The 21,854-nt window shown below is 68.9% G+C and overlaps 3 protein-coding genes across 5 annotated transcripts in view; 1 reads left to right on the top strand and 2 right to left on the bottom strand.

Annotated features, from left to right (window-relative positions):
• Positions 1-8,088: 8,088 nt before the first annotated feature.
• On the bottom strand, positions 8,089-11,251 carry ATP5F1D (ATP synthase F1 subunit delta). 2 transcript variants are annotated; one of them, XM_086767080.1, is made up of 5 exons: positions 11,092-11,251; positions 10,160-10,313; positions 9,677-9,765; positions 9,025-9,152; positions 8,089-8,217 (listed from the first exon to the last, which is right to left on the bottom strand). In XM_086767080.1, the coding sequence occupies exons 1-4, from the start codon at positions 11,215-11,217 to the stop codon at positions 9,030-9,032; spliced, it is 492 nt and encodes a 163-aa protein (XP_086623206.1). In that variant the 5' UTR covers positions 11,218-11,251; the 3' UTR covers positions 8,089-8,217; positions 9,025-9,029. The 2 variants fall into 2 exon arrangements, with proteins under 2 accessions (XP_086623206.1, XP_086623207.1); XM_086767081.1 differs by lacking the exon at positions 8,089-8,217 and adding an exon at positions 8,477-8,499.
• Positions 11,252-11,384: 133 nt separating this feature from the next.
• Positions 11,385-19,366, top strand: CBARP (CACN subunit beta associated regulatory protein). Of its 2 annotated transcripts, XM_086767077.1 has the most exons (10): positions 11,385-11,906; positions 13,695-13,769; positions 14,259-14,404; positions 14,495-14,556; positions 14,714-14,879; positions 14,954-15,128; positions 15,292-15,444; positions 15,733-15,940; positions 16,054-16,237; positions 16,565-19,366. In XM_086767077.1, exons 2-10 carry the CDS (start codon positions 13,719-13,721, stop codon positions 17,739-17,741), a joined length of 2,322 nt encoding a protein of 773 aa, XP_086623203.1. In that variant the 5' UTR covers positions 11,385-11,906; positions 13,695-13,718; the 3' UTR covers positions 17,742-19,366. The 2 variants fall into 2 exon arrangements, with proteins under 2 accessions (XP_086623203.1, XP_086623204.1); XM_086767078.1 differs by lacking the exon at positions 11,385-11,906 and having other exon boundaries at positions 12,908-13,769.
• Positions 19,216-21,854, bottom strand: part of STK11 (serine/threonine kinase 11) — a 44,316-nt gene continuing 41,677 nt past the window's right edge. The window contains exons 9-10 of the mRNA XM_086767079.1: positions 21,418-21,652; positions 19,216-19,902 (exon numbers count right to left, since the gene is read on the bottom strand). Coding sequence (XP_086623205.1) covers positions 21,444-21,652 — 209 coding nt within the window. The 3' untranslated portion in view covers positions 19,216-19,902; positions 21,418-21,443. The remainder of the gene's footprint in view (positions 19,903-21,417; positions 21,653-21,854) is intronic.

Raw genomic sequence — 21,854 nt, forward strand, 5'->3', positions numbered from 1 at the left:
ACCGCCTCGGGGGGCTCAAAGCTGCTGCCGGAGGGGCCGGGGGCCGGCAGGGTGGCCGGCAGCCCCACGGCATGTCTGGTACAGCGTGGGCTGTAGACGGGCGCGTGGGCATGCTCACGCTCGGCACACGTCCCCTGCCCCTCGCCCACGGCAGCCAGAGCCGGGGAGGAGGAGAAGGAGCCCCGTGGGCTGGTTGTGCCACAGGAAACCCTGACCCAGCGCGGGCGGGGGACAGGAGGAGGCGCTTCCTCCCAGCCTCGTCCCTGCACACGCGTGTGCAACCCCTCAGGTGGTGCCGCCCCCACGTGCGCACACGCACACTCGTGCAGACATGCACACATGTGCTCACTCTGCACACAGGCGCCAGGGAGCATGCGTGCACACTCACACTCATGCACGCTGGCCCAGGTGGGTGCTGCACCCCCAGCCACGTTCTCCTCGGCCGGGCCGGATGCTGCCTCACGCCGTTGACATGCATCCCGTCATGGGCGCACGCATCCCCTCGCTTCCCGGCCAGGCCGCGCTCCCTCCAGCCGCAGTTCCTGTTTACGGTGATGGAGCCGCCTGCCCGGTGATGGATGCCGGTGCTGCTGCCTCGCCCCGTGCCTGACCCCGGGCCCCAGTGCTGCTCGGGGTGCCGGGGCTGGTTCGCGGCTGCATGGGGTCACCCGCTCCCCCACGGATGCAGGGCCACAGCCTATTCTGGGAACCACGGCAGGAAATCCTGGAGGGGAGGAGAGCCGGACCCCACGTGCCACCGGCACCACCACAGCGAAGCTGCCGTGCGAGAAGGTGCCGGCGCCCCTGCCCCGTACTGCTGGGCCCTCAGGCCTCCAGACATCCCAGCCTGGGGATGCTGGCTGGACCGGGGCCGCCCCGTGCCCGTTCCTCAGCTGGGGGATGGAGGGAGGTGCCGTGCCCAGGGTTGGGGTGAGTCAGCATGGGGTGAAAAGCAGACGGAGGAATCCAGCCCTGGGCCGGACCCACTGCGCCGCATTCCCCAGCGCCGAGACACGCTGCGGGGAGACGGGCTCAGCTCATCCCCGGCGCGCTACCCATGGGGAAACTGAGGCACCGGCCGGGGAAGTGACTCACCCTGCACTGTGGCCTTTTAAATGCCCTGCTCTGATTAGATAATGGGCGGAAGGATCAGAGAGAGCCGAACACCCCCTCATTAAACCTTCGTCTCCCCATAGCGCCTTCAGCTCCCAACGGAGATCTTGGCCACGCCAGGTCGGTGCTGGCCCGGCGTGGAGGCAGCCCTGCCCCGAAACACGCCTGCTCACATCCGCCGTGAGGCCCGTGTGCACCGGGCGGCTGGCGGCGTGGCGGCACGCAGGCTGGAGCACGCCCCAGCACCTCACGTGCTGGCGAGGCCACGGGAGCTGTACCAGAGCCCTGCCAGACCCCGCTGCCCGCAGAGCCCGGAGACAGAGCCGGGTGCTTCTCCACCCCCTCGGCCAGGTGATGCTGGGATGCTGCCGGGCGGGCAGCTGCCTCTGGGTGCCACGGACTACGGGGCTCCGACACTCACCGGCATCTGAGGGCAGCCGGCACAGAGCAGCTCCCAGGCCGCCATCCCGCCCCAGGCTCGGCTCCGCACTGGGGTCAGCAAGGAGCGAGGGCTCTGACAGCTGCCCCAGCCCTGGGGCTGCCCCGGCTGAGGACGAGGGGGACGGAGGTCCCGCTCTCCCAGCACCCACAGTCCCGGCCCCACCAGCCAGGAGCTGTCAGCACAGCTGGGCAGTCGCCCATTGGTGCTGCCGGCAGGGCCGGGACGAGGGCGTCGGGTGCTCTCGGCAGGATTAGGTTTTGAGGGGAAATGCGATACGGCAGCGATAGGTTAGGCTGCAGGAGATTAGATCATCTGTGGTTTTGGGAGCATCAGCAGAGCGGGGCTCTTGTGTAACCTCCGCAGCGCCTGTCACCCGGCCCCCTGCCCCGCTGAGTCCCTCGCTGCCCATGAACCAAAAACACAGGAACGTCACCGCTGCTTCGATGGAAACCAAGACTCAGGGCCCGGCTTGTGCTCGGCGCGGGGTGGGTGCTCAGCCAAACACGAGCCAAACAAAAGCAAAAGACAAACTCTCTTCACAGCAGCCCCAGCACCGCCTGCGCCTCTCAGATGCCCCCGGCACCTTCAAAGCGAAAAGCGTCAGCTCCCAGTTTACAGGAGACGCGTTTCCAAAGGAAAATGCTGCTGGTTAAGCCCCCAGCCCAGTTCCTTCCCTTTTCCTCCAGCCATAGCCTTTTGCTGAACCCGAGATGAATTCAGAAAGCTCCAGGTCACGGACCCTCATGCCCACCCAGGACCCCCCGATGCTCCTGCATCCCACAAGAGCGGGATGGCTGCGGCGCAGCCGGTCCTCGCTCCCCAAACGGGGGTGGGGGGGTAGAGCAGCGTCGGGGACCAGCCGATGGCAGCTGGAGCCAATGGAGGGGTGCGGGGTGTGGGACCCCCGGCCCCGCTGACGGTGCAACACGCGCTTGTGCACGCTCTGCGCCCACACCCGTCGGCGGGGCCCCTGCCTGCCCCACTCGCTGTGGAAGACACTGGCTTTTCCCACGCCCTGCCGGGAGCCCGCGTGGGCTGGCGGGGCTGTTTCACAGCCCATCCCGTCCCGGCGGGAGCCTGCACCCTTGGGGTGCCCCGGCCAGGAACGGGGAGGGGGCCGCGGCCGGCCGGGGTCCATCTGCCGAGACAGGACGTGGGGTCGGATGGGGGACAGAACATGGGGAAGCGATGGGGGGTGAGTGGGGACGGGGACGTCCCGCAGCGGCACAGCCAAGCTGGCCCCGGCACACCCAGAAACCCCTCGGCTGGGAGCAAGCAGGGTCACAGCCCCCCAGCTCTCGGTGCACTCGGGGGGCCGCTATGGCTGTGCCCCGGCCGGAGGCAGCTCCTGGCCCCCGCGTCCCCTCACCGCGCCAGGTGCTCCCCGACACCTTGCACCTGCTTGGCCCGGGGGGCCCTGCCTGCAGCAGCCTGTCCGCGGGCAGCCGGGACGTGAAGGAGCTGGTTGGGCCGGGGCATCGGGGTGGGAGCGGGGTCCATGCAGCCCACACAGGTGCGGCCGCGCCGGCTGCGAGGCTGGGAAGCTCCGCGCCCGGCTGGCCTCGTCTTGCTGGGTGGCAGCAGGCTCCCCGGGGGCGGGCAGGCACACCCCGTCATTACGCCCCGCAGCAGCTGCTGGCGCTGCCCGGGCAGGGAGAGGGTGGCGGGGGGCCGAGCCAGGTGGGGACGGGGACGGGAGCTGGCACAGCCAGGGGGAGGATGAGGATGGCAGGGAGCCATAGCCTATCCCGGGCGCGGCCCTCGCCAGCTGGGGCGAGCGGAGGACACGTGTCCCCTCCTCCCGCTGGACCCTGCCAGGGCACCGGAGCCCCCGCGGCAGCCCCGGCATTTGGGAGAGAGCAGACGGGGTCAGGCTCAGCAGCTGCTCTGGGCTGGGGTGCACAAGGACCCCATTGAGGTCTCGGCGGTGGCGGGATGGAACCCAAGGTGGCGGTGGCAGAAGTGACGCCAAACTCGGTGCCAGGCCTCAACCCCTGCTATTTGTGCCGGCAGAGGGGAGGCCGCCTGGCACACAGGCCACCTTTGAGGGAGCGGGGACGAAAGCGCTGCCGTCCTCGCCTCGCCGCTGCGTGCGGGGGCATCCCCGAGGGCAGCCAGCCCCGGCCCCTCCAGCTTCCCCTCCCCACCCCAGGCCCCAGCCAGGCGCCAGCCCCGCCAGGAAGAGCCCCACGGCCGCAGCCGCTTCCTCCCAGCCAGACCTGCCAGGAACCGGGGAGCCCGCAGGGGTTCCGAGCCCCTGGCTGCAGCTCAGGAGCCCCCGGCCGCGGTGGGGAACAGAGCGACGGACGGAGCCCTGGAGCTGGATGCCAGGCTCCAGCCGGGAACTCCCTGGGAACCTCCCAGCTTTACCAAGGGCGAAGTCCCGGCACATCAAAGGCGGGCGGGGGCAGCGGGAAGCGGGACAGGAGCCTTTGGTCCCCGCCAGCGCCCGGCTCCGCCGCCCCACCGTGCTCCCACTGCCCTGCGCTGGGGTCCCGTGCCGGCACACCTGGGGCTTGGACTGCGCCCCCCTCCTGCGGCGTGGCACCCAGCCCATCGCTGTGGCAAGCGCCACCAGCTCCGGGTGTATTTTCTGTGCCGGGGCCGCCGTGGGAACCTGGCCGGGCGCCATCTCATTCCGCTCGGGCTCTGGGCCGCCTTTGTAGCCGGCGTCGAGCCCAGCTGGCAGCCGCTTCCTCCCCAGCCTCCCCTTACCCCGCACTGGTTGTGGTCCCTCTGCTCAGACCCCCATCACAGGGCCACGCCCCCCACCTCTTCCTGCAAGTGGCTTTCCCCATCTGTGCCTCAGTTTCCCCAAGAGAGAACCCGCCCCAGGCCAAGGGTTTGCCGCGCTGGCCGACGCGGTGCTCGGAGGCTGTTGGCCCGGGAGCTGCGTGCGAAGGGCTGTCGTGCTGGCTACGCCGCCTGCCCTCTGCAACACCCGTCGGCGCTCGCTCCCGCACCTGGATTTTGGGGGCGAGGCCGGGGAGGCGACGTCTCCCCCACGGCTCCAGTGCCATCTGCCGGCAAATCACCCCAGAAACGGGCCAGATCCTGCCTGCTGCCATGCCCCAAGCCCGCGTCCGCTGCCCCGGCCTGCCCTGCCCGCAGGGATTTTCCCTGAGCTCGGCCACGCTCCCACCACGGGGGCCACACGCGTGGGAGGCTGGCGGAAGAGGAGCTTTTTTCCAGTGCTGGAAACTGAGAGGAAAAAAGGCTTGCAGGACGGAACAATTAACGCAGCCCGGGTTAATCGTTACAGCGGCGCTCCCCCCCACGAGAAGGAAGTTCGAGGATATGGCCTTGGAGCCACCCAAGGGCAACGCGGCCCAAGGACGCGGCCGGCAGCGCGCAGAGCCTCTGCTGACCTTCCCACACCGGGACGGGGGCCGCAGGCAGAGCCCGTGACCGTGGGGACCGGGAAGGGGTCCTGACCGGAGCCAGGTCCGCGCCCCGCAGAGCAATCCGGCAGGATCCCCGGCACCACGCGTCTGGGCAAGGAACGAGGCGGCTCTGCTGGCTGAGTCAGTCCAGAGGGGGGAATCCTGGGGCTGCCATGGGGTTTGGGAATTATTATTGTTATTTTTTATTATTATTTTTCTTCCCCGCAGAGGCGAGAGCTTGAACCTTTCCCCTGCATTCGGGATCTGGGTGGGACAGTGGAAACACCATGTGGCCAAGCAGGGGGAGGGGACACCAGCACCGGGAGATTTGGCCCTGGCAGAGCGCGGCCTCTCTCGGAAATCATCCCCCAAGAGCAGAGACGCCGCCAGCGATGCCAGCAGAAATGGTGATGCTTCACTTTCCGAACGCTCCCGGCCCCGGCTCCCCACCCTCCATCTGGCAGCAGAAGATGCAAGTCATGGGCGAGAAAGGGTGGAAAGGAAGGAGGAGGGCGACGCGCCGGCCCCCCGCCCCACTCACGCCATTTTCCGGGCAGCCCTTCCCTCCTGCACACTCACGCTTCCCTCTTTCCCTCTCACGCCCACCCCGCCCCACAGCAGCCGAAAACCAGAGACAAAACAGACCCTGGGCTCCCCGCGATAACTTGGCCACACCGTGCCGACGCTCCCGGCCACCGCGCGTCCCCCTGCCTGCCCGCAGCGGGGACCGAAGCGCAGGGGCAAGGCGCTGCCCCAGCACCCACCGCCCCAAAAAGCGGCAGGGAAAGGCCTCTCGCCCCAGCCACCGGTGTGGTCCCCAAAGGCACGCGTGCCAGCGCGCCAGGGACAGCTGAGTGCCGGTGCTGCCGGCAGCTGGGACAGCCCCACTGCGTCCCTGACCCAGGGGGATTTGGGGAGCAGAGGGAGGATTCAGCGGCTTGACCCCCCCACCTCCGCCCCCAGAGCCGCGACGCCGAGCCGGGAGCGGGGAAAGGCTTTGCCCCGGCTCAGCCACGTGTCTCCTGCGCCAGGCAGAGTCGGGGACCCACGCTCGTGGCACCCAGCGGGACGTGACCGGCGGCGGCTGCCGGCACGGGCAGAGGAGCCGAGAGCTTGGCGCGGGGAACTGGGGGAGGAGGACGCGGCTCTGGGCAGAACCGGGTCGTTGGCAGGGGTGGGAAAGGACAGAGGCAGGTGGGGGGCTCGGAGCCCAGGCCGCAGCGGGGACCCCGCGGGGAGCGGGCTGGGCTGTGAGGGGAGCAGGGTGAAACTGGGGGTGCCCTCGCTGCTCCCCCCCAGACACAGACTACAAATCCCAGCGGGCGTCACGCCGGGGAGAGCCCGTCCAAGGGCACCCTGCGAGGGGGCAGGGCCCGATTCCTGCCGGCCCCCCCGTGCGGGGCGGGGGGGGGAGGCGGTGGGAAGAGCTGGTGAGAGGACGCTGACGGAGACGCTTTTTTTTTTTTCCCATCCTAAAAATAGCAGCTGGCCGTTTCCCCAGCTTCCCGGCCTCGCCAACGCTCTTCCATTTGATGAGGGGAAAAAAAAAAAAAAAATAAAAAAAACAACAACAAAAAAAAAACACCCCACAAACCACCCCAGCCACCTTCCGTCGGAAAGAGCGGCTGCGTGTGTCGAGAGAGGCACACGCACGCCGCAAATAGAAACCGGGGACAGAGAGCGAGAGCGAGCGGAAGAGGGAGCGAAGGCGTCCGTCCCCAGTTATTCCCGAGATGTTTTAATTAGCGCTCGCTCTGACTTTGAGGCTTTGCTTATGCACGGTGCAGCGTATGACCTTTAAAAAAAAAAAAAAAAAATAGGAAAGAGAGGGGAAGGGAAGAAAAAGGCAGTGGAGCAGCTTAGGAACTGGGAAGTCGGCTGAGCTTCAAATAGGCTCAGCGTCAGGCACCCAGAGGCTTTTAATAAGCTACAGAGTGAGAAATTTAACACCACAGGCACTATTTTTGATCGCTTGTGCAGGGAGCGGGGGGGAGAGAAAGACAGAGCGAGTGAGAGCAGGGGGAGGAGGTGGTGGGGAGGAGAGGAGGCAGCCAAGATTACATCCTGGGTGGCAGCACCCAAAATAGCCATGCCCCCTCCGGCTGCGGAGCCGCGGGGAGCCGAGCTCATGGGAGGGCAGGCAGGAGGCCGAACCTGCGGCCCGCTGACCTTCGCTGGGGCAGCTGCCCGCAGAGGCGAGCCAACGCGCGCTCCCGGGCTGGAAGACCGCAGGGAAAAGGGGATGAGAGCAGGGCAGAGGGACCGCAGCCCCACGCGCCCAGGGGTCGCCTCGGCCGGCCGGCCTGGAAACCCGAAATCCCTCTGGGGAGGGCGGCACTGAGCGAGGAGCCTGGCAGCAGATGGTGCCGCTGGCATCCTCGGGCGTCTGGCACAGGCAGAACCGGCCCTGCGCTCGAAACCACTCCTCCCCAGCGGCGCTGCCGTTTCGCGAGGCGCGTGGGGCCCGGTGAGCTCACTGCAGACACGCGGGTGCCTCCCCGCTGCCAGGAGCCCGGGGCAGCCTCCTCAGCAGCTGACCCCAAACACGCGGCGCCTTAGGCAGAGCAACGCCATCAGCCCCCCCCCGCCACACACGGATTCAGGAAAGACTCCCACCACGTACGGCATCTGCTTCCCGCTCCGCACCGAGCCTCTCTCCAAGGCGCGGGGGGAGATTTCCCCTGCCCTGCGCACCACACGCGCAGTGGAAACGCAGCGGCACGGGAACGGGTCAAAGCCCAGGCAGCTGCTGTCCAGCTGCAAGAGATACCGTGAAGAAACAGCCCGGCTGCCGTGAATTCCTGCAGCAACGGAGCCGGGAGGCTGAGCAACAGCCAGAGTGCGACGAGGCGGGGGAGTCGGGACAGGACGCCTCTGGTACAGACCTGCGCTGCCCCGCGGACACCTCCTCCCGCGCTGCCGTAATCCTGCTGTCCAGGTGGATTACCGGAGGTGGAGGTGGCTGACAGCACAGGGAGGGGGTTATAAAATCTGCCCGATAAGCCTCCCGTAGGTGAATCTCCCACGGGAATCCCCAGCCGAACCCCAGGGCGGTGCTGGAGGTACAGCTTCCCCAGCGACTGCGCCCCGCCGCTGGCGCAGCACAAAGCCGCAACTCGCTGCCTCAGAAGAAGGCGACATGCTACGAGACGGGATTACATTTCCTTTTAATTGATCAGAGCGTTTCTCCGCCTCCATTTGTCCTGCACCATCTGTACAACCGGGGAAGCCAGGACAAGCAGGACAGTCTGGGCTCTCTCTGCATCGACAGTGGGATTCCTGCAACACACAGAGGCAGGGTCGGTTTTAACGCAGGGTGGGCTCGGCAGGGCGGTGGATTCCCATCCGAGGGCTCGGCGCCAGCTCAGGCTGTTAAACTGCTGCCGGTAAACAAAGAGGCACCGGCTCGCTCAGCCCTGACCTCACGGCCGAAGAGCGCAGAGCTCAGAGACGGGGGAGAGCGCGGGGGAGCCGCTGCCCTGCCGTACCTACCGCAGGGAGAGGCCTCTGCTGACTCACCTGCCAGGCACAGCGCGCGCTGCCGCCGAGTGCGTCTCCCAGCTGCCAGCACGTGGGAAGAAGAGGGATGAGGCACGGTCTTAGCACGGCAGAGGGAAAAGGGGCCGCGAGGTAAACAGCCCGGCCCTGCCTCCCCCGAGACAGAAGCTGCTTGTTTTTAGCAGCAGGGAGCGCAGGCGGAGCAGAGGCCGCACGTCGCTCTCCTGCCGGGGCCCCAGGCATCCGGCCCATCCCGCGGGGACCCGGAGCCAGCAGTGAGGCTCCACCAGTGACTGCAGGCTCCCAGCCTGTCCCGGCATTGAGCCGAACCCCGCGGCACGGCACCGGGCCCTGCTCTCATCTAGCGACTCTGTGTCGGCTCCGGGCAGGGGCCCCCCCACGACGCCCCCCGTGCTGACACCTGACCAGGGAAAGGCGCAGCGCCCATACCGCCGCTCCCCAAAACCCCGGCACAAACCCTCAGCGGCCCCCCGGGGCAGCCCTGCAGGCCTGGCTGCTGCGAGGGGAAGCTCCCTAGGGGCAGCACGGAGCAGTGAGAACCTCAGCCAGGATACAGGTGACGTTTACCTTAATTACTCCAGGGCTTTTACAAGGGCTTCGTTAGCTTCTACTTTAATCTGAGCTTCAGCTTTAGCTGCTTCATCGGATGCTGCGGCCATCTCTGAAACAGCCTTCTCCAGGTTTGATTTTGCCGTCTGAAGACGAGAGCACGGGGAATGCATCACTGGGAGATCACCGTAGGACTGCAGGCTTGTCCTACGGCCCCCAAGCCGCCCCTCTCCCTCCCCTGCCCGCACCGCAGTCGCCGGCCCTGCACACCCGGCCCCGCAGCCCCGCTCACAGGGCTGCGCTGGCAGCGGCCGCCGCATCGACAGGACCGCGGTGGGGAAAAGCTGCTCCAGAGACAGAGGGCTGGGGAGGGGCAGGATCAGCGCCTGTCCAAGGGGAGGAAAGCGGCCTGGGGGAAGGTTAACGACTGCGGGGCTTCCTCTCCCCACAGCCTGCGGAGAGCTGACTGAGGAGGAGCTCCAGGCCTTCGGTCCCCACCAGTGGGCAGGGGAAGCTCAGGGTGAAGGCGCAGCCCCCGGTCTGGGCGTTGGGCAGCCACAGGAAGCTCCTGCGACAGCCACCCCACGCGAGAGCAGCAGGGAGCAAATCCCCCTCCACAAAGGAGCCCGGCGGCCAGGGCCGGCCCGAGGGAGGCCGAGCGGGTACTCACAGCCAGATCCAGCATGTCCATCGTCGCCGCCTCCTCCGCCAGCACCTGCACGGTGGAGTCCGCGTGGACGGTGACGGAGCCGCTGCTCACTGCAAAGGCACCACGGCGGGGACCGCGTCAGGCAGCGCCAGCGGGGCTGCCACATCAGCCGCATCCAGGGCTCAAGAGCAGCAGCAAGGCTCAGCCCCGGAACCTCCACAGTCCCTTGGCCAAAACAAAACCTCGACGCTCTCCCGGAATGTTTCCCAAGCCCTCATTCCCTACCAGAAGGAAAGCTAAAGCAGGGGATGCTCCTAGAGAGTCAGAACCAATAAAACCTGACCACGGCCTCACGCTGAACCCCATTTTCCAGGGCAGACCCCCGGCGCTGGAGTGCAGCCCCTCGGGAAGCAGAAACCCCTGGGAGCGCACCAGGGTGCACCTTGACAGGCACGGCCTCCCTCGTGAAAGCCCCCCACGGGCCCCTCCGCCTGCTCTCCTCACCGAAGTACTTGGTGGCTGTGCCGTCCTCAGCGTGGACCGTCACGACTCCCGGCTTGAGGACCTGCAGGGTGGGGACGTGCGAGGCCAGGATGCCGAAGGAGCCAGTCAGCGTGGGCACGTCCACCTGCTTCACGTTGGCACCGTTGTAAAACACCTGGGCGGGGAGGGCAGAGCGGGTGGGCAGTCAGCGGGAGAGCCGAGGGACGGGGTGGGCAACCCGCGCCCACCCCGACGGAGCAGCCCCGCTCCCGGCAGCCGGGTTTAAGATGCAGCGAGATGCGACTAGGACGGCCTGGACCCTCCCAGGACGGGAGCAGGGCCGGGCTCTGGAGAAGGGATCCTGGCAAACGGAGCAGGAAAGCGCTGGGAGTTTCCCGAGAGGCGGCAGGAGGAGATGAGAAGTCAGGGAGCGGGCAAGAGGCAAAGGGTGCAGGCGAGAGAAGGCTGAGGAGAGCGTGGGCAGAGCTTGACGCCAGCCGCCACCGCCTCGCACGGCCCTGCCAAGGCGGCCCGAACCCCGCGGGCAGCCCCGTCCCCAGCGCCCTGCTCCAGAGGGGGTGGGGGGGGTGGGGGGTCAGACCCACCGCCCCAGGCGTTTAGGGAGCGTGCAGAGGCCGCGCCCCCCGCACCCCCGAGCGGGGCCCAGGGACCCCGGGTGCGGGGCAGGGCCCCCAGGGCCGCGCGGGCCTCGGCCGGGGCTGGAACGGGAGCGGGGCGGGAGAAGGGGGCGGCGGAGCGGGGGGGCCCCCAAGGTCAGGGCCAAGGTCAAGGTCAGGGCCGGTGTCAGCGCGGCGGGAACGGCAGGGATCGCGGTCCTCGCCCCCTCCCGCGACCCCCGGGCCTGGCCCCCCAACAACCCGCACCGGCGGCCCCAGGCGATGCGGGGGCGGCGGCGGGGGGCCCGGTTCGGCGGGGCCCGGGCCGGGCCCTACCTGCGTGGGCGAGGCGAAGGTGAAGGCCATGGGGGCCGGCCCGGCGGCGGGCTCGGCATAGCCGCGGGCGGGGGGCAGCGGCGGGCGGCCGGCGAGGCGGAGGAGGAGGCGGCTGGCGCGGAACATGGCGGCGGCGGCGGCTGCGCGGGGGAGGGCGGGACCACAGCTCCCAGCGTGCCCCGCGGCGGCGGCGGAAGTTACGTCTGACAGGCGCCGCGGGAGCGCATGGGAGTTGTAGTTTAGAGGCGGAGCCTCGGGCCCCATCGTCGCTCCGACACCCGCCGCCCCCGCGCCCCCTGGCCCCGGCCGTGCCCCGCAGCCCCCGACCCGGCCCCCTCGGCCCGGGGGACCGGTCCTACCCCGTGCCGCTGCGGGGGGTCCCGACCTGCGACCGCTCCCGGGGCTGCGGTGCCGGGGGCAGCTGGTGTAGGCTGAGCTGTGGGGCAGGCCGGGGGCTGTAGGGCGGGCAGGCCGGGCTGTGGGGCAGGCCGGGTGCTATGGGGCAGGCCGAGTTGTGGGGCGGGCGGGGCCGTGGTCCAGGCAGGGCTGTGGAGCTGCCAAGGCGCTATGGGGCGGGCAGGGTGCTATGGGGCAGGCCGGGCTTTGGGGCACGCAACGCGCTATGGGGTAGGACAGCCGCTGTGGGGCAGGTAGGGCTGTGGGGCGGACAGGGCGCTGTGGGGCAGGCCGGGCTGTGGGGCTGCCCCTGTCCCCACGTGACGCCCGCGCCGCGCGGGGGCGGCTCCGGTTCATTCATAAATCGCGGGGCCGCCCCGAGCGCCGCGGCGGCGATGGAGCCCCGGTCCCGGCTGTAGGTGAGTGCCCGGCCCCGCCGCTATCGCGACAGCCGCCATCGCGACAGCCCCAGCCCGCCCGGCCGAGGGGACCCCACGGCGCGTGGGGGGCCCCGGGGGCTCCTGCCCCGCTGTCAGCACCCCTGCCTCCATCCCCGCCCCGCATCCCTGCCCCACAGCCTCCATCCCTGCCCCACAGCCTCCATCCCTGCCCCGCATCCCCGCCCCACAGCCTCCATCCCTGTCCCGCATCCCCGCCCCACAGCCCTGCCCTCCTCCCGCATCCGCGCCCGCATCCCCCATCACCGGGCCGGGGCCGGGGGGGGCCGCTGCAGAGGAGCCGGGAGCAGAGCGGGTCCCTCCACGCCCCCGGCCCGGCCGGTCCCCGCGGGGCACAGGCCCGCGTGGGGCGCAGACCCGCCCCGGCCCCCCACGACCCCTCCCACGGGCTCACACGTGCGCGAAAGCGGCAGCACTGGGGTCCCCCGGCCCCGAGCCCCCCGCCCTGGACTGTGTCAGCCGTCCCGTGCCCCCACGCGTGGGGACAGCGCAGGGACCGGCCCCCTCCCCAGACAATGGCCGCCCTGTTCCCGCTGGTCGCCATGGAGACGGGATTCTTCCATGATGGGGACAGGAGGGACGCTCTGCCCCCTCTCCCCGTCCGTGGGGCCGCCCGTCCCGCGTGGGGCCGCTGTCCCGCTCCCCTGGGCCTGGGGCCGGAGCGGGGACCCCGGGGGTCCCTGTCACCCCCGCCCCATCCCCACAAAGCCCGGGCCTCGAGCTCCGCTCACGTTTTTCGCTGACCTGATTTTGAGCGGTTTCTGATGCCCCGACCAGCGGCACGCCCACCCTGGGGGCTCCCCCCAGCTCCAGCGTCGCGCACCCCACCCCAGCCCAGCTCCAGAACCCCAGGACACACGGATGGGGACAGACGGACCCCACGGCGGGGGCTAGGGGTTCGGCAGCCCCTGGGGAGGGCCAGGAGCTCTGAGCCGGGGTGCGAAGGCTCATGCCGTGCGGGGGCCCGGAGGTGTCCGTCTGTCCGTCTGTCCGCCCCCTGACCCCGGTGGCTCTCGCTCCTCAGGCGCTTGGCCCTTCTCCGTTACCTGTGGGTCCCTGGGCAGCCCGGTGACGGAGCCGCTGTGGGGCTGACTCAGAAGCGTCACCCATCGCGCTCCTCGTTCGCACGAGGTGTGGGGCGGCCATTTGCCGCCTTTCCCTGCCGAGGTGACCTGGGCGCTGCTCCCTGTGCCCCCCGGCAGCCCTGTCCCCCCCCCGGCAGCGGTTCCGGGGGCTGCGTTTTGGCCCCACGGCTCCCTGGGGACGGCAGCGCGCTGTCACCTCCTTCCCTGCCACCCATCCCGCGTGGGATCCCGGGGCAATGCCACCCCGCTCCTCGGGCCAGCTCTGGCCACCGGCTCCGGCCACCGCTCCGGAGCTCCGGCTCCCAGCCTGGCGTGGGGCTCCGCGGGCCGGGGTCTGTGCCCCACGCCGGCCCGGGGGTCGGGCGGTAGCGGTGGAGCAAGGGGGCTCCTACGGGCGGCGGCCCCCACCTGCCTCCCCCCGTCCCTGCCTCCCTCCCTCCATCCCCCGGTGCCTCCATCACTCTCCATCCTCCCTCCTGACCACACCCTCCCTCCATCCCTTCATCCCGGTCCCTCCCTCCATCCATCCCTCCATCCTCCAGCCCGGTCCCTCCCTCCCGGCAGCTCCGCGGTGCCGGGCAGGGCCCGGGGCCGGGCAGCAGCCGACCCCCCGACGCCCCGACCCCCCGGCCCGGTGCCTCCCCTCTGCCTCCCCCCACCCCAGGACGCGCTCGGGCCGGGACGGACCATGAGCGATGACCCGACAGCCTGGGACAACGCCACCGAGAGCGCCACAACGGTGAGCGGGGGTCCCGGGAGAGGGTTGGGGGCACGTCCCGGCGTGGGGCAGAGCCTGGGGGTCCGGGGGGGAAGCTGTGTGGCTGCCGTGGGGCTGGGGGTCTGCGCCCGGGTGGGGAGGGCAGCAGCCAGGTGGCCCCGCTGTCGCCCACCCCGCTCTGCCTGTCCCGGGGGTGGGTGTCACCTCTCTGCACCCAGCGCAGCCCCCCGAGATGCCCTGGGGGTCCAAGGGGTCCTGGGAGCTGCTGCTGGATCAGTCCCCCTTCCCGCTGCTGGGGGGTGCGAGCACCGACCCCCACGCTGGGGCAGGGCTGGGGGGTCCCGTCCCTGTCCCCATCCCTTTAGTGTGGGGGTCGCTGCTGGCTCGGCCCCTGCTGCGGTTGCCTTGGTGGAGGCAGGGCCATGTGGGGGCCGCCCCGGCACCTCGGTGAGGCTGGGTTTGGGGGTGGGCTGCGTCCCCCCCTGGGTCAGCCCCCACCACCCCGTGCAGGCGGTGCCCGGCGAGGTGTCCCCCCAGGATGGCTATGTGCTGCTCCTCGCCCTGCTCTCCATCTTCATCGGGGGCACCCTGGTCCTGCTCTCTGGCATCCTGATCGTCTGCCGCCGCTGCTGCGAGGCCGACCGCCGGCACTCCAGGTGGGCATGGGCCACGGGGGGGGACGGGCCACACCGCTGTCCCCAAGGGTGCCTGTGCGGGGCACCGCTGACCCCCACTCCCCCCTGCAGAGCCAGCGATGACCCCGAGAAAACCAACACCACCTACCTGGACGACTCGCAGCTGGCCCAGGGTGAGTGCCGTGGCGGGGATGGCCAGGTCAGGGACCGCCGGGCTGGCATCGAGGCCTTGGGTGCAGTGAGTTTGCCCGGCCTCAGCTGGGGAAGCTGGCATGCTCCACGGCGGGCAGGGGGGACGCTGGTTGCCGACCCCCCCTGCCCTCTCTGCAGATATCACCGTCAAAGTGGAGGACCCCGACTGCCTGTCGTCCTCCAGCTACCGGGATGCGGAGAGCGAGCGGTTCCTGTCCTCCAGCTCCTCCACCGCCCGCCGCGTCTCCTTCAACGAGGCCGCTCTCTTCGACCAGGGCAAGAAGACCCAGGAGAAGGGGAGGAGGTGAAGCCCCAGGGTGGGCTGGAGGGGGACTGGGGGGAATCCAGGGGGCCCCCCTGACCCGCCGTGCCCGGCAGGTACACGCTGACGGAGGGGGACTTCCACCACCTGAAGAACGCCCGCCTGACTCACCTGCACCTCCCGCCGCCCGCCCTCAAGATCGTCACCATCCACGAGTGCGAGTCCAGCGAGAACAGCCTGGCCATGACCCCCCGCCTGCCCCCGCCCAAGCCCGGCCTCGCCATCTTCCAGGTGAGCCCCCAGCACCCCGGGGGAACGGGGAGGGGGGGTCCTGCAGCCCCCCAGGGAGGCTCCGCTGGGCTGGGGGTCTTGGGGCATTGCTGGACACGGGGATGGGGAAGCCCGGGGGTCCCTGACCCTGGTGCGAAGACCCCTGAGCGCATTCCGCCCGCAGCCCCCCGCGGGGGCCCTGCCCCAGCCGGCGCTCCCCAGCCACGCCGTGGGGCCCAGCTCTGCCCTGCCCGGGGACACCTACAACTCCACCGTGGACACCAGCTTCGCCGAGGCCAGCCCGTCCGCCTCCTCCGACTCCGGCGAGGGCCCTTCGGTGAGCGCCGGGGCGCGGGGGGCTGGGATGGGGCAGGGGGGTCCCCGGCCTCCGCAGCCTGCGTAGCTCCAAGGCCCCGTCCCGCCCCAATCCCCCCAGCACAGGGACGGCCGTGCACCCCGGGGGGCTGCCTGCCCCCTGCCCTGTCCCCTGCCCCGGGGGACATTTGTGCATCTGCTGCAGCCGAGCGTGGCAGGAGCGGGACAACGGGGCTGAGCTGGGGCTGGGGCGGGGTCCGTGCTTGGAGCTGAGCGGACGCTCACAGCCCCCCTGCATCCCCCCCCTCAGCTCACAGCAGCGGCCAGGACCGGGAAGGCGGCCGGGATGGGCAGCGGCGGCCCCGGGGAGCCCCCCCCACCCCCCGCGCAGGGAACCGTCCTGCAGTTCTTCACCCGCCTGCGCCGCCATGCCAGCCTGGATGGGGCCAGCCCCTACTTCAAGATCAAGAAGTGGAAGCTGGAGAGCACCCAGCGAGCATCCAGCCTGGACACGAGAGGTGGGAGCCGCCATGCAAGGGGTGATGGGGGCACGGCCCCAGGGGGATGTGTGTGCGCAGCGGGGCTCGCCGGGACGGGATCGTCCCCCCAGCCGCGCCCTGTGCCTCCCCAGGGTCTCCCAAGCGGCGGCAGTTCCAGCGTCAGCGGGCGGCCAGCGAGAGCATGGACCAGGAGGACCGGGACCCTCACCAGACCGACATCATCCAGTACATCGCCCACACGGACGACGTGGCCTTCCACCCTGCGGGCGGCCCCTTCCTGCCCTCCCCCGCCAGCCCCCCACCCTCTCTCGGCAGGTATTTTTCAGTAGGTAGAGGGGATGGGGATGGGCGAGCTGCACACCGGGAAGGCGCCGAGGGATCCTGCACTGCCCTGTGCACGGCGGGCTCCCACCTCTGTGTGGCTTTGGTGGGGTGGCCGAGGGGCCAAGGGCTTGGGTGAGGGGGCCAGGGGAGAGCCAGGGATGGGGTGGGTGGCTGGGGGTACGGGCAAGGTGGTGGGGTCAGCATGGGGACAGCATGGGGGACTGCACGGCACCATGGCGTCACCGCGAAGCCTGCGGGTGCTGGGCTGGTGTCTGCTCCGTCCCCTGCTCGGCCGTGACGCCCAGGTGGTGCCCGCAGGCTAGAGGCGGGCGAGGGGGGTGCGGGCAGCCCCGGCGAGGCCGGCGTCGCGGAGCAGCCCAGCGCCTACCACGACATCTGGAGCCTGCGCGCCTCGCTGGAGCTGTACGCCTCCTCCGAGCGCAGCAACGACCAGGACTCGGTGCGCAGTGACGGCGGCGACAGCGTCTCCTCTGCCAGTGGCGTGCCCCCCTGCCCCTCCTCTTCCCTGGACGAGGCTGAAGGCCCCGAGGAGAAGCCGTGGGGTCGGCCCAAGTCGGAGGAATCGGAGCCTGGCACGCGCAAGCTGCTGCAGATGGACAGCGGCTACGCCTCCATCGAGGCTCCCAGCCGGGGGGGCGAGGAGGGGCTCCCCAAGGACCAGACGGCCTCCGAGAAGCGCATTTGCTTCACCAGCGCCGGGCGGAAGGGCACCATCTTCGAGAGCTTCGAGGGCCGGGAGCCGGAGGAGGAAGAGGAGGAAGAAGAGGAGGAGGAGGAGGAGGGGACCGCAGCCCTTGGTGCAGTGGGTGGAGGACCCCCGCGTCCCCACAGCCCCCTGGCCTGGTCCCCGTATGGGCAGATGTTCCCGGGGCGGGAGGCCTTGCCCCGGCGGGACTACAGCATCGACGAGAAGACGGACGCCCTGTTCAACGCCTTTGTGCGCCACGACCCACAGTTCGACGAGTCGCCGCTGCGGGGGAAGCACCGCTCCCGCACCCACCTCCGCAAGCAGTGGCAGCACGCCAAGCAGTACAGCGACCCCGGCGTGCGCTACCCGGCGCTGGAGCGGCACCGCACGCCCCTGCGCCGTGGGGACAGTGCCAACTACCCCCTGGACGCCCGCTTCCACAGCCCCCTGCCCCGCATCGTCAGCGCTGGCGACGAGGAGGTGGCCGAGGCGGCCGACGGGGTCTCCCCCACCCCAGCCTTGCCCGACCCCGAGATCCAGGTGATCGTGGAGGAGCCCGGCGAGGCGGCCCCCGAGCCCAGGGCTGCCTCCGAGCCCCCTGGGGATGACGACTGCCCCGGCCCCGGGAGGTGCCTGGGCCTGGGCTCCGGCTCGGAGCTGATGGACAAGATCACCAGCGGCCTCGAGGAGCGGCTCTACGGGCACTTGAGGAAAGCGGGAGAGAGCACGGAGCACGCAGTGGCTGTGGCGGCCAGCGACGCCCCCCCAGACCACAGCCCTGTCTAGGCCCAGCGCGAGGGGGAGAGACCCCGGCGCAGGGGGGCTCGGCCCCCACCGGGGTGCGGGGCTCCATCCCCTTCTGCTGCCGGCGTGGGGCCCAGCCTGATGTCTGGGGTGCTGCGGGAAGAGCGGCCTCGCCACGGGAAGGCCAGGAGGGCACTTGGGGTCCCCTGACGTACCCCCCCTCCCCCCAACGGCGGGGGTCCGGTAGTATGGGGTGGCCAAGCCCCCTCGCTCCCGGGAGCGAGGTGCCAGGCGGTGGCGGAGGGCCTCGGCTGGGGGTGCCTGGGGGTTGGGGGCGCAGGGCGTTGGCCGGGAGGTCAGCGAGGAGGGACTTTGCTAATAAACCCCCAAACCCCGCCGAGGCCCAATCCTTACCTCACGGCAGAGCTGTGTAGCAGACCCGCTCTCCCTTCGCTCTCTCCGGTGTTTTTACAAGCAATAATGCCTCCCAGCCGGCCGCGGAACGGCCTGGCGAGGAAGGGGCCGGAGCTGGGCGTCCCCCAGGCCGGCTGGGGGATGCGAGTGCCGCCCTGGCACAGGGGGCAGTTATTTTGGGGGGGATGGGGGCAGGGGGGAATCTCCTCCTCGTGCCTACCAACCCCCCAGTGCAGCAGGGAACCTGGGATCTAAATTGGAAGCCGGGGCCTGGGGCAGAAGGATGCTGGAGGGGCAGTGGCGGGCTGCGGGCCCCCCAGCTGCATCCCGAGGGCTGGGGGCGGGGGCAGGACCAGCCTCGGGCACCCCCGGAAACACCCCCGTAGGGGCGAGGGGCTGCTTGTCACCTGCCCCCCCGGTGCTGTCCCCTCTCCCTGGGTGAGAGCGGAGCGCGGGGTCAGGCCAGCATGTGCCGCGGTGACCCCCGCGCACTCCACACCCTCTGGGAGCTCAGCGCCGGCTCGAGGCGTGCCAAGGATATTTATTAATATGTAAAAATTCGGAGGATTTTTACAGAGGTGGATGCTGCTGCTCCAGGGGAGGGGTTAGCTTTGTATGGGGTTTTTATTTGTGCTTCGAAGATGGGTGAAAAAAAAAGAAAAAAAGAAAATAAATCCAGCCCAAGCTGTGGTAGCGGGGAGGCGGGGCAGCGGGGCAGGCAGGGCCCCCCGCCCCTCCACCGCACCCCCATTGCATGCGAGTAAAGAGGCCGGGTCGCTCCTTCCCCCCGCAAAGTCTCTGTCCAAAGCACTAACTGGATCTAAACTCAGCGTTTTTAAGTCTATGAAACAAGGAGGAAAAAAAAAAAAAAACCAACAAAACAAAACCAAAAACCTAACTGTGACTTTTCTGAGCTTGCTTCTTCCCTTCTCCCCTTGGGACCGCGACCTCCCCTGCCCGGGAGCTGCTGCGGGGGGCGTCACCCCCAATGCTCCTGGAAGAGCAGGGTTGGGCTGGGGGGGCCCCGCACCCACCCCCCAGGAGGGCACCCCTCCACCCCCCCAGCCCCGCTTGCTGCAGGAGGAAGGACATGAAACCCACCTCGCTGTTTTCACTTTATTTTTTTTCCTTTTAAAAAAAAGAAAAAAAAAAAAAAAGAAAAAAAAAGATAAAAAGACGACGAACGCACCCATTCCCTTTTCCGAGCCCTTTTACAGCATGCAGGTTTAATAGAGTTTTGCTTTGTCTTAATACCTGTTTTTTTTCCTCATCTGGTTTATTTTAAACACATAACGATGTGTAGGAATCTCTAAATATACCGCAAATATAAACAAAAAAAAAAAAGAGGAAAAATATATAATATATAACAGTAGTCTAAAACATAAAGTGCACGGCAATGGCTTTGCACGACTTCTACACAGCCAGGGTGGGCACGGCCGGGCCCAGCGGGGAGAGGGGTCCCACCGCACCCCGGCCCCGCTCATCCCACCCTTCCCCTCGCGAAATTAAAAACAGAATCAGTGTCTTGATTGGCAAAGAGTGACGGGGAGGAGGGGCAGCATCTTGGCAGCCGCAGGGTTCCATCTTCCGCGGTGGTCAGCGGGGTCTGGCCCCCAGCAGCCTCTGGGTCCCGGCGCCGGCCGGAGCAGGGGCTGCGGGGAAGGTGGGGGCGGGTTCCTTGGTTGGTTTCCTCCGGTTTCTTTTTGGATGGCAAGCACAGTCCAGTCCGAGGAGCGAGGCAGAGATGGGGCGCAGATGGGGGGCGCGGGCTGGCCCGGGCCCTGGGACGCTGTTAGTGGGAGAAGAGACATGGGGAGGGGGTCAGGTGGGGTAGGGCTGGTGCCAAACCCCAGCTCCGCTCCCGGCCCTGCTGTGCCCGCGGGCAGCTCCCGGCCTCCCGCTCTCGCCAGCGCCGTGCGGAACGGGGGGTCCTGGAGGGGTGGGCGCGCTAGCACAGGGCCTGGCCCTTGGGCCAGGTAACCCCGGCCCTGCCCACGAAGCTGGGAAGCAAAATCCCAAGGGGAAAACGCAGACAAGGAACCTGTTTACGCTGAGGAGAGTGGAGCGCTTTGCTACTGTCAAAGGTTTTACGGCGCTGACTGAAGGGGGGGCAGCGCGAGAGCAGGTGATTTCCAACCCAGCCATCCCCACAATGCACGCAGGAGGAGAGCGGAGGCAGCGACCGCACCAGGCTCTGGCAGCCGGTGTGGGGACTTCTCCTTCCCAAAAGCGCTGGGCAGCTGGGGCCGAGCCCCCATGTTGGGTACCGAGCGGGAAGGGGCCAGAGAAGCCGCAGAACCCCGGGGAGACCCAGACCCAAGGCGGTTGCTTGCCGAAACAGCAACTCCCCGCGCAGGTGACTCACTCCCAGCCATGAATTAAAGATGAAAGCTGCCACAGGGGCTGAGCGCGCGGGTCTGACAGCTGCAGGGGGAGGAACAGGCTTTTATTTCTGGCTTTTTTTCACACCACAAAGCTGGTCGTGATCCAAACAGATAACAGAGCCTCAGCCCCACAGAGCGCCGGTGACGAGCGCAAGCGTGAGGCCGGGGGTGGATGAGCGCTGAACATGAGTCATTGCTGGCTCACTTATGAATGAGGGGTGGGAAGGAGGGGACCGGGCTGCGGAGCCCAGGAAAAAGCCGGAAGGAGGAGGGGGAAGCAGGGCATGGAAGCTCAGCTTCCCCAGAGGAAAGGAAGGGGCTTGGGCACGGCCCTGGCCCAGCCAGTGCCGACACGGCCACCTTCCGAACCGGGGGACGGTCTTCACTCAGGGAAACATCCCAGTGCATCCCATCCTGCCGCAGCCCAGCTCCTCCGCATGCCGGAGGCTTTGTGGTCCCCCCAGCCAGGAGGGCAGCGCGGCTGGGAGCAGAGCAGGGGGGGGGAAGCGAGGGGGCTGCGGTGCAAGGGACAGGGGTTGTCGTGACACAGCCCGGCTGCAGCCCGGGAGGAAAGAAAGGACTTCGCCAGCAGCTCTGGTCTGATGTGGCAGCAGCTCGCAAGGCAGAGCAGAGCCAGGCAGGCAGCAGAGCAGGGAGGAGGGAGCACGGGGGGTCCCCACTGACCTTGCTGGGCTCTGCACCCCCCCAGCACCGCAGGGGATCCAGGCTCTGGGTGGCAGGGACAGTTGCAGAGGGATGCTGAGGACCCAGACCTCCTCCCTCTCCAGACCCAGGACTACAAAACACCCTTTCCAGCCCCCTCCTGCTGCCCACGTTTTGGGGGAGACTCAGATGTCCCCCCCTTTCCCTGGGCAGTCACTTAGGGTGGCTACCTCGCGCGGGGACCGAACGGCCCGTACCTGTGCAGAGCGCGGGGGCTGCGGCCTCACTGCTGCTTGCAGGTGGAGAGCTTGCGGATCTTGTTGCTGGCGGAGCAGGCCTTGCGGGAGGGGTTGGAAGAGGCGCTCGCCCGCCGCTCCGCCTTGGATTTGGTGCTCAGCTGTCCCGTCTCCGTCCCGTTCATGCACACGGCCTTGGGCAGCCCTTTGCCGTGGCTCTGCCCGTTCTGCCCTGCCTCCTCCTCAGGCACCTGTCCTGCAAGGGAAGGGGGATGGTGAGGCCAAGGACAGACCGCGGCCCCCGAGCATTGCCTCCGCCGAAGAGCAGCCCTTCCCATCGCCCGGAACACGCGCTGCCCCGAGGGAAATCCGAGCCCGTTTCTACGCCTTCGAGGACCACAGGGGAGGCAGCCCCAGAGAGGACACGCCAGGCAGCGAGCCTCTCCCTGCTCCCACTG

The sequence above is a fragment of the Chlamydotis macqueenii genome, chromosome 26 (assembly GCF_036417535.1).
Source record: "Chlamydotis macqueenii isolate bChlMac1 chromosome 26, bChlMac1.mat, whole genome shotgun sequence".
In the NCBI taxonomy this organism is placed as follows: Eukaryota; Metazoa; Chordata; class Aves; order Otidiformes; family Otididae; genus Chlamydotis; species Chlamydotis macqueenii.

Bases quoted from the DNA above. Each gene is read 5' to 3' on its own strand.
- ATP5F1D (XM_086767080.1), bottom strand. From the start codon at position 11,217: ATGTTCCGCGCCAGCCGCCTCCTCCTCCGCCTCGCCGGCCGCCCGCCG. The intron at 9,766-10,159 runs GTGAGGAGAGCA...GTGCCTTTGCAG, and splicing joins CACAGCCACCAAGTACTTCG to TGAGCAGCGGCTCCGTCACC. The intron at 9,153-9,676 runs GTGAGTACCCGC...TCTCGTCTTCAG, and splicing joins TGGACATGCTGGATCTGGCT to ACGGCAAAATCAAACCTGGA.
- CBARP (XM_086767077.1), top strand. From the start codon at position 13,719: ATGAGCGATGACCCGACAGCCTGGGACAACGCCACCGAGAGCGCCACA. The intron at 14,405-14,494 runs GTGGGCATGGGC...TCCCCCCTGCAG, and splicing joins GCCGACCGCCGGCACTCCAG to AGCCAGCGATGACCCCGAGA. The intron at 14,880-14,953 runs GTGAAGCCCCAG...CGTGCCCGGCAG, and splicing joins ACCCAGGAGAAGGGGAGGAG to GTACACGCTGACGGAGGGGG.